Source organism: Cydia fagiglandana, chromosome 2, assembly GCF_963556715.1.
Source record: "Cydia fagiglandana chromosome 2, ilCydFagi1.1, whole genome shotgun sequence".
NCBI lineage: Eukaryota > Metazoa > Arthropoda > Insecta > Lepidoptera > Tortricidae > Cydia > Cydia fagiglandana.
In genome coordinates, this window is record NC_085933.1 from 1,885,862 (window position 1) to 1,896,621 (window position 10,760).

The 10,760-nt window shown below is 40.4% G+C and overlaps 1 protein-coding gene across 2 annotated transcripts in view; it reads right to left on the reverse strand.

The window, feature by feature from the left end:
• Positions 1-10,403, reverse strand: part of LOC134673969 (synaptic vesicle glycoprotein 2A-like) — a 396,395-nt gene extending 385,992 nt beyond the window's left edge. The window contains exons 1-10 of one of the 2 annotated variants that reach the window (XR_010099536.1): positions 10,295-10,403; positions 9,705-9,867; positions 8,066-8,187; positions 7,471-7,709; positions 6,847-6,992; positions 5,942-6,056; positions 4,078-4,228; positions 3,210-3,366; positions 2,737-2,864; positions 1,969-2,249 (exon numbers count right to left, since the gene is read on the reverse strand). Coding sequence is in view for 1 of the 2 variants with exons in the window: in XM_063532020.1 (XP_063388090.1) it covers positions 2,170-2,249; positions 2,737-2,864; positions 3,210-3,366; positions 4,078-4,228; positions 5,942-6,056; positions 6,847-6,992; positions 7,471-7,709; positions 8,066-8,187; positions 9,705-9,867; positions 10,295-10,394 (1,401 nt within the window). In the remaining variant the exon portion in view is untranslated. Of the gene's footprint in view, positions 1-1,964; positions 2,250-2,736; positions 2,865-3,209; positions 3,367-4,077; positions 4,229-5,941; positions 6,057-6,846; positions 6,993-7,470; positions 7,710-8,065; positions 8,188-9,704; positions 9,868-10,294 lie in introns of those variants that run through there. The other variant, XM_063532020.1, reaches the window with a different exon arrangement.
• Positions 10,404-10,760: the final 357 nt, after the last annotated feature.

The following is a 10,760-nucleotide window of genomic DNA, read 5'->3' on the forward strand; positions in this document are numbered from 1 at the left end:
TTGATAGTAAGGTATAAGTTGTATCCAGACGAGACAATTTTTCGCCAATCTGATGAAATTCTCCGATCGAACAGGGCCGTGCGGACGCAAATACCAATTTGATTCCCCGATCACATCAGCAGGTGCGGACACAAAAATGACAATTTTCATAGTAGAATGCAAATTGGTGATTTATTATTTTCCTGAACAAATCGACTGATTTCGTCAGTCCCGTCTGAATACCCCTTAAAGTGAATACAATGGCATTTGACAGGCTGAGACGTATGACCTGAGGGCCTACCGCGAACTTCGTTCGACGTGTTACCTCACTGTCACACTTACGTACGAATGAACCAGTGCAACAGAGGGGCAACACGTCGAACGTGGTTCCTGGTAGGCCCGCTGACCCGGTGATTACCTCTAAGTTCTTTTAGTGCGCATTTCCAAATTTTAGATCGTTTCAAAGTGGTGCAAAGTTAGCGTAGACGCACTCTACATGCATACACTCAAAATACATATTATCGACAATCCTGTTAGAGTCGGACCAAGAAAGGTCTGCAGTGGATTTGATAGCCCAAGCAGAGCAAGTGTCATTTATACGTCATAATTTCATAGAAGTATCACGTTTAAAATAACACGTGCACTGCGTGGGCTATCAAATCCGCTGCAGACTTTTCATGGACTGACTCTACCGTTTTTTTGGCAGCTTCCACCTTTCATAACATAACCTTAATAGTTTTATCGTAGCCAAAGGGGTGGCAAAGGGTTGACACGTCGCGAGAAGTGACAAATGTCGTGTCATTATTATCATTATTTAGCGATCAACTGATCCATGATCCTCGATACGGTTTGTGTGTTGACACCTTTTTTGACCTCGTTAGCGATGGTTTAGAAGGAATTTGGGCTAAAGCGTGTTTTAAATGATTGAACCGTTACGTAAGTGGGTGAATAAACTTTTTTCTGCCGTATTCGAACTTCAAGATATTCACAAGAGACGACACGTACTAGATCCATTCTAGATACGTTATAGTTTAGATATCAACTAGATCTCTTTTGCAGCGCAATTCGTAATGTCACTTTTACGTTAAATAGAGTAAGATATCTATTAGATGTGAATTGGATCTCTAAGTCATATTCTGTGGAAATCGTTCAAGAGTATCTCCAGAATCGAGCAAATGTCAAACTTGACAGGTTAGATCTTAAACATATCGTTATCGTATCTTGGTGATGTCTAAAAGATATCTAATAGATATCTATTTCAAAATCCGAATCGGGCCCTTTGTCACTGTCGCCTGGGTCACTCTTGAAACACTGGTTTTCTGGTATTTAAAATAACCAAACATGTGACGTTCCCCGGTAGGTACCTTGTGGCGGTTGGCTCTTACGCTATTATTAACGCCGCTCCAATATTATTGCGGCGCTATGCAACGTAAGCGCCGGCCGCCATAAGGTACCTTTTTCCGTGGAACGTCACATACATTTCTTCTAACAAATGGTGTCCCTATAATGCCTGGCAGACTGGACAGAATGACAACAAAACAATAATGCAACTAACCAATTTTATAAAAGTTATCTTTTTAACTTATAGTACTACTATAACCCTATATAAAAATTTCAACTGTCCAACTGTCACGGTTCATAAGTAAGTACAGCCCGGTGACAGACAGACGGACGGACGGACAGACGGACAACGGAAGTAATAGTGTCCCGATATTAAGTACCCTTTGGGTACGGAACCCTAAAAAATAGCCAATACTTGGAAGCAAAGAGAATAAAATTTTCTTCCTTGCTTGGAGTGACATCTAGTGATTGAGTGGCATAATGTATTAAGTAGCGCCATCTATTGCTGACTCACAAAATTACTAATGTAAGTATTTTGCTACACACACTAGTTTTGTTACATACGCCAGTTCGCTGTTAGACTCGCCTGAGTAACGCTTCATGTTCCCGCTAGATGGCATAAAAATAAAACCTTGCTAAATCTATAACGTTTTATTAAAATGCAAAACGTATAAATACAAAATTGTAATCATTCTATCATTCAGTCTCACGGAGGCACATATTTTCTAATTGGAACATTATATTATAATCACTGACACTTATAACTGATCATAGATGGACCTTAAAGTCTTTAAAATAAGGTCGAAAATAGTCAGTTTACACTGTTAGATGGTACTACAACTAGGTAGGTTAGTATGAGAGACCCTTTTCTTCCATTTCGTCTCGAACCGCTTGAGGGTTGGGCCAGAAGAGCATAAGTAGTGTTGACCCTAGAACAATAGTTTACTATTAAGAATTGATAGTAAAAATTTAACATCAATATCACATAAAATCAGCGATATTTGATTACATTTCTCATACTTGCTAAACTATTTAATATGATTTTACTGATATATCTTTTTTTTTCTCACGGTTCGTAAGGTACTTATATTGAGAAGCTACCTATACTTATAGCTGGTGACGAAATTGCTTCGTAAAATAAATGAATCTTGATCTTCTGTAAGGGCTCATTTAGACGACGCGAGAATTCGCATGCGAGTTTCATTACCTACATTGCGAGTTTCGATCGGGCGGTTTAATTAGGCGTAACCAACAGTCCGTAATGTAAATAAAATCGCATGCGATTTTGCGCGCCGTCTAAATCAGCCCTAATAAGCAAAGTAATAGCTATTTTTCCTTTGTATGTTCTATTTTACTTTTACTTCTCTATACCTGCTTGCTTTATTAAGTTCTACTAGTTCTGCCAATGGTTCTTACCAGCACTAAAAGCCCCCATAGCAGTGAAAGCTAGCTCGCAGTGCGTGTGCAGTGTAGCTCCCAGCAAATAGGCCCCCACGGCGGCGCCCAGTCGCCCCACCATGTACATCACGCACATAGCCATAGCTCTGTAATAATATTATGATAAATTATATAACGTCCGTCTAAGCTAACTCTGCACCTATATACATACATGAATATAACAGAGGAAGTCATATTTTTTTTCATGAAACTTGACATTGCGACAATTTGTCATTGCAAATACCGTGCATAGTTAGCTCGGTTACATGATCTATGGGTGGTCCAACTCTATGCTATCAGAGGAAGCTTCGTAGCACGATCTATAATGAGTAGGCCTGTAGCAGCGCCATCTCGCGGCATATAGGCCGCCGCTATGATCTTAAGAGCGACGTCTAGCGTCACAGCTCCGAGGTTTAGCGCCATCTGGCGAATAATTTGACGACTATTCATACCTTAGTGATGTAGGGAACACGTCAACAGCTATGGCGGCTAATATGGATGCCCCGCAGCCTGCGCATAATGCTAGGATGAGTAGGCCGGTAGCAGCGCCCCCTTGCGGCACATAGGCCGCCGCTATCGTCGCTAGGCCGCATATGAACATGATGCCATCTGGAACAAAATGAGATAGGTATTTACTATTTAGATGTTTCTTACAATTAAATAATTACCTAATGGAAGACGTACTTTCTGGTCAAAGGATGTCGTGTTTTGAGATTCCGGGGATTAAGAGCAAAAGATTTATTGGAGTTACGCCATAGGTACAGTTTTATTAAGATACTAGCGTCCCGCCCTGGCTTCTCACGGGTTACACATAACCTTAACAAATGTGACGTCCCACGAGTAAAGGTACCTTATGGCGGTTGGCGCTTACGCTATTATCAACGCCGCTCCAATATTATTGCGGCGCTATGCGACGTAAGCGCCAGCCGCCATAAGGTACCTTTTTCGTGAAACGTCACAAATTATACACCTAAACCTTCCTAAAGAATCACTCTATCTATTGATCAGGTGAAAATCGCATAATCGTTTTTGAGTTTATCACGAACAGACAAACACACAGACAGACGCGGCGGGGGCCTTTGTTTTATAAGGTGTAGTGATTTGAAATAGGTATGGGCCTTGAATCGAAATGAATAAATTTACGGGCTTTTTCACATCGATCCTAATCCAGGATAAAATAGCCTCCTAAGACCCAGAGTCATATTTGCAGTTTTGAATTTGGAATCTTCTTTTATTGCATTATATTTCAAAATTCGATTTTAATTTGTTCTTTTTAAAGGAACTCCGGACTTAGGAGGACAAGGACAAACAAAAACTTACTGTACAGAGTTTTCTTCCCTACTTTATTGATGAAAACACCAATAGCGAGGTATGTGATGGCGAACACGGCTCCCATGGCCATGGAGATCGGAAACACCCCCACCGATATGTTGGGGTTGCAGACCGCTTCTACATGCGACGCCAGGGCTTGCTGGAACATGACATTGAGGATTGTTTAGGCATCTAAATCTAAAAAGTGAACTAAAAAATCTCTAAGATCAGAATTAAAACGTAAAATAAACGATTAGCATTCGAGTACCTATCTAAGATGAAATACGAGTATAGGTATCTACAGGTGTAGGTATAGTAGTGGACCCTATAATGGACGTGGAACCAGTAATGGGACAAAAAACCACAATTCCTCTAAAATAAGTATCTAAAAGTAGTTTATAAACACTGGATATATTTTTATCATAAATAAGAGTCCTAGAGCTGTTTATGTTTCAATTTTTATTAAATTTGGTTATCTTTTAAGAAATTGGCGTCAACCCAAAAGTTGTCGTGTCATTGAAAAAAAATACCACTACGAATTCTTAACAACTTCGCTAAGAGAGGTGAGTTAATTTATTAAATTTTAATTAATTAATACTTGATGAAAACTAGAATGTGTTTTTTTAATTGCATTTATCATGAGATAAGGTATACAACACACTATGTTGTGACTCCACAGATGTAAAAAAATAGTGGTATTTGGCCCAATCCCATTATAGGAGCTGTAAAACTGCATACCTCCTATGATGGGACAATTGACATAATGATGCTTGCCATGCCATAATATCATGTTTTTAAACAATACAGAAGTAAAATGTAGTTACGAAATATGTCAACCAGGAGGTATTCTCGGACTTCGAATAAATTAATATCGTTTTTCCAAACTTTTATTTAACTTGCCCTGTTAGTTAGTGTAGGTCAAATCATGGTAGCTGAATTTGATCCACTTTACGATTTCCGATTCAGTTGAAATTTTGTGTAAGTACGTAATTAAGTATGCAAATCGGATGATAATGCAATATTATGATAACATGGACCTGATCTGATGATGGAGACAGGAGGTGGCCATGGGAACTTTATCGCAATAAACCCTAACTAATTTTGTTTGGGTCCATTAGAATTGTCTCGATGGATCTAATACAATAATAATTGGCTGTGGAAAGAAAAATACATTCAGCAATAAAAGCTTATACCAAAAGATGATTTTTTTGCCATAACTTATTCCCCATTTCAATATTTTATACTGATAGAGCAATGTCCATTATAGGGGGCCCATTACTGGATCCACTTCCATTACCGGGGGCCCATTACTGGAGCTTTGGTGTCCATGACTGGAGAAAAAAAACATAGTTTTAATTTGTTAAGTATGTGGAAACTCCTTGCAGTATCTTTGATACAACACGCCTAAAACATGAAAGACGGATAGGACTTTCATCTTTTAACACGCTAAGCGGTAGACCATTTACATTTATAAGGGAAATATAATAAATACTCCAAATTTCCTCTTAAATGTCCCATGACTGGTGCTGTTTGTTTGTAGTGCATAATTGTTTTCCATCGTATTTTTTCGGAAACGTTCGTATTTGTCATGCTACTTCAGATGACTTCAGTCAAGATCATTACTTTTTGTAACGAGACTGCCCGAAAGAGCACACCCGTTCGTATGTTTCCGTGAAAATACGATGGAAAATAATATGCACTATATTTGCATTTATTACACATCTTATTTAGTTCGTTGTAGAAAATTGAAATAACGGGTGCGAATGAAAAGTCATGCGGTCTTTAATATTCGGAAGGCGTTAACGATTGATGGTTGTTATCTTGGCTTTGTTCTGTACTGTCAATTAACTTGATTTACAATTTAGGTGCTTACGGTTTTATTAAGCGCCTTCTGCGTAATGATCTCGCAGATAGAGATGCTCCTTTCACTGTCGTTTTGAAGGATGTTGTTAATAACTTCGGGCACCCACACATAGAGGCCGCTCGCTCTGAAAAATGTACGTTGTAACCGTTATAAGAATTTCTTCGTTACGCAACCGGTAAATGTTTATAAGTCCGCCCAGATTCCAAGAAACTTTAGGTTAGGGTCGAGATTCTAATTAACGCTAAAGATCAAAGAAAGTTAACTTACAAGAATCCTGCAGATGACAAGAAATATTCATTCCTTTATGTTGTATCATGTTAACACATAGCGTCACTTGCACCATCCCACTAACCCGTTGAACCGTTAATCTAGTGTCAAATTGTTCTGGTAACCAGGTTTAACTGGTAAGTGGGTAAGTGGGATGGTGCAAACAGCGCTAAGTACAATATTATAATGCGTTCAGGGTGCTGATGCGGCTGCCCCGCTTCTGCAGCGCAGCAGATTGCGGAGGCGAGAGTTGACTGCTTTTATGCAACAATTAGAAAGAAGTGCGCGTCCCTGGTGCGGAGGGTGCGGGATAGCCGCAACAGCATCCTGGCCATGATAGCTGATAGAATTGATTGTCCTTTTATACGGCATTGCTGCAGTTTGCACATCACTAACTATGCTCAAGTAGTCGAGTGATGTGCGCACTGTTGCAATGGAGTATTTATTTAGTTATTATTGTATAAATACCTTAGATATAAGAATACTAACGTAGATAATAAGTTAGAGAACTATTTATTATGTTACTACCCATGTATTATGTTATGAATCTTTGTTATTCGAAATAAATGATTATTGACTGATTGATTGATAAGTAGTAACTAGTAAGCATCTATGGTAAGTATCTTTGAAATGAAATGGGTACATACAGCATAAACACGGCGAACATCGATATGTGCGATATAAACACACAGCGCAGCAGCGGCGGCCGGAAGATGTGCGTAAAGTTCTTCAGAGCACCAGCGAATCCGCCCTTGAACGCCTCTGCGTCGCCAATGGTGGTGATTTTCTCTACCTGGAAAATAATATATCTACTTAGGCCAGTGGCGGATTTGCCCTAAGGCACAGTAGGCCCGGGCTTAAGGGCGGCAAAATGTGACAAAAATTCGCAGATGGTAACAAGAAATAACTCAATATATAAATATATATATGTATTCAATATTATGGGTGCCTTGAAAGGGGCGGCTACAGGGCCTGGGGCCCAGGGCGGCAAAGACTGCAAATCCGCCACTGACTTAGGGCCTTCTAAAGACGCAAAATATGCCTTTACTATCTACACTAATTATGAAAATGATGTTGTTGCAAGGAATCGAAGGGTATTCCCAACAGTGCGGCACGCTCTCTCCCACTTCCACATATTAATTCGTGGTCATTTGTCCTAACCAACGGTAAATGCGTCTTCTGAAGATATCGTCGAAACGCAACAAATTTACCGTATCCTTTCCATTCGCTCCTTCAACTTCCATGAATGGTAAAATATATTAGTTTCTTACCGGATAATTATCAGCTCCAGTTCCATGATTCCAAGAGTACATCTTAGCCAGGACAGGCAGCGCAGCCTCCGGGCCTTTAGACGCCAGAATGAACCGTGGACTCTCAGGCAGTAAAGACAGGATCCCTGCCGCAGCCAGCCCTGGGACGCACCAGGACCACATGAACGCACGCCAGGAGCTTATCCTGATGCTGAGGAGATGGAAGGACCATTTGCCGGGGATTATTACCCAGGCTAGACCTGTGGACAGCATTGTGACATATGTGGGTAGATTAAGTAATCAGGCGCCGACTGAATGTGGGTAGGTTTATTTCTCTCTCTTTTAATAAATCCTATGCCGAACGGACGTGTTTCCTTGGTGTCATCAGCTCACTCCCTATCCTGGCCTGGAGGCATATTCTTCAGTGGCGACGAGGATGGGTAAAAATACTGTTAGATACTGTCACAGTGATCGCCCGATTTATTACATCAGCCGAAAGACGTCCACTGCTGGACATAGGCCTCCTCCAGGGATTTCCACGACAACCGCTCGTGCGCTTCTCTCATCAAATCAACTCCCCATGATCTTAACTCTTCTAGGGCTGTAGTAGACTTACCAGGTAAGATAATGAAGGAGAATGAGATGAACACTGAGCCCCAGGCGATGGCGGCCGCCCGCCGAGAGTTGGCGTGCATCTCGCCCAGGTACGCGTACACCGTGGCACTGGAGGCTGATACACTGGAACGAAAAATTGTTGGCTGTAGTTAGGTAATAGTTTGGCAAACCAACTTAGTTATTTTTGTATGATTGTGCAATACCATTAACCTTACGTAGTACTGAAATAAAAGTTCTTTTAAAACTTAGTATGTAGGTAACAAAAAGTCTACCTATGTAATGTATATTCCGGCAAGCCAACTTTGGTAGTATAGTACAAGAAGACGTGAAATGCAAACTTTTGTATGTATAGCCATAATTAATCGTAACACAGAAAACAGGCCCAATAAAAATGCTTTATCTTAATAGGGGGCGTAAAGCCAGGAAATTAGAAAGAAATACAAGATATAGCGCGCTGCGTGTAACCAGCAACGAAAGACACGGGCATCGCGCATGCGCCCCTTTTCTCAATAACTTTGAAAATGTTGTTTTGTTTTAAATAGATATGGGTCGTCGGATCCCCTGGCTATAGCCGAACGAAATCGCTGAACAAATGTTGGTCAGTTTGAGGCCCGGCCCGATTTATCGTGGTCATCCTTTAGCCAACTATATTGGTATTTATTTTTCAAGTTTTCTATATACTATACATGTAAAATTAACTACAATTAATTACCACGTTCCTCATTTTGCACGTGCGCGTCAACGTTTTGATAGTATTGCATTGATGAATATATTATTATTAATTACGTTATAGTACAGATAAGTAATCAGCGTCGATAAGGCACTGTTGATGAAATGTTCATTAAACAAACCATTCAAAATAATGACCATTGTGGAATTGCGTAGTTAGAATGTAAACGACGATAGGCCACTAGCTATCTTAGGGCACTATTATTCGTTTGAATATACTATAGTGTCATACTAAACTACATACATAGGTTTAAGCTGAAATATTTATGAACTCGACTGCCTCGATTTAAATCTAATATCTTTATTTTAATTTTAAAAATCAATTAAATCGCGGCGTTCATAGCATACTTAACACTAAATATTTAATCTCCTTTTAAAAGAAAATATTAACTTACAAACATCCAGTCAGGATCCTGAGCCATAGAATAAATAATAGTACTAGGTACAGAAGACTCACTCTCTAACAAAGCGCGTCTGTCACGATCAGCACAGATATGGCTCTAGGTGGCGACAGCGCCACGCGCGGCTTATGGCAAACCATAAAATTAGGGTCGAACGGATGTACTTTTAGCTACCTGTAGCAAAGCGACGAAATCGCGGAGTGAGCCACGCCTGAGCACAAAAACAGCGTCCACAGATGCAAACATGGCTGGTAGCTAACATGGCTGGTCGCCCAATGAACACCGACCGCAACAGGACGTATATCATTTTATTAGAAAAAAATACTTACAAACATCCTGCCAGAATCCTGAGCACGAACAGCGTCCACACATCACTAGCGAACGCTGAGGCTGCCGTAAATATAGCTTATATAGCAGATGCTAACATGGCTGGTAGCATGACTGCTCGCCGTCCAATGAACACCGACAGCAACGGGACGTATATTATTTTAGTGCAGAAGATTAACTTACAAACATCCTGTCAGGATCCTGAGCACGAACAACGTCCACACATCACTAGCGAACGCGGAGGCTACCGAAAATATAGCAGATGCTAACATGGCTGGTAGCATGACTGCTCGCCGCCCAACACGGTCGCCGAGGTAGCCCCATAGGAATGACGTCGATACTATACCTGGAATTGAAAATGCGTTTAAAGATAAATTTATTATTCAAGTAGTTGTCGCATATTACAATGTTCATAATTTTCCCATTCAAAATATTTAAGATTCAAAGTTGATTACATGTCTGTTCTAGACATACAGCCTTCAAATTTCTCTGGGCTTAGAACTAGTTTGATAGGAAGCCCATAGTCGGTAATAAATAAATTGTATCTATTAATTTTCATTTTCTACCCGTAAATCGATGTTCCAAGAAGGGAAACTTTCGCAATTCCATCTAAATATGTAGGTACCTGCTTTCAAAGGTTGTCTTACCGTCAGTACCTCTAGATTAGAAAAGATAGGTATTGAAGTATGCATACCTATAATAATTTAATTTTAATATCATTTTTAAGTCTAATGATAATTGATTAAGTAACATAGTATAAAAGACTTAGTTACCAATGAAGGCAGCAGCGTTGATCATCCCTTTGTGCTGTTCTGAGAGCTCCAGCTCGCACTGAGCTGACGTGAGCACGTAGCTCATGCCGACTGACTCCATGGACACGTGCAGCATCAGGCCGCCGGCGAGTACCAGGTTGAGGACTGTAGTTACCAATGAAGGCAGCAGCGTTGATCATCCCTTTGTGCTGTTCTGAGAGCTCCAGCTCGCATTGAGCTGACGTGAGTACGTAGCTCATGCCGACTGACTCCATGGACATGTTCAGCTTCAGCATGATCAGACCGCTGGTGAACGCCAGGTTGAGGACTATAGTTGGGTCAAACAGATCACTGTGTTACGTTCTTTCCTGTAGACATCACAAGAGTTAAGGGCTATAAAGATTAATTTTCTTATTTAACCCTTATCCACGTAAAAAGGTCCTCCTTTTATTTACAGAACTATGATAAAATCATTACTTACATGCAG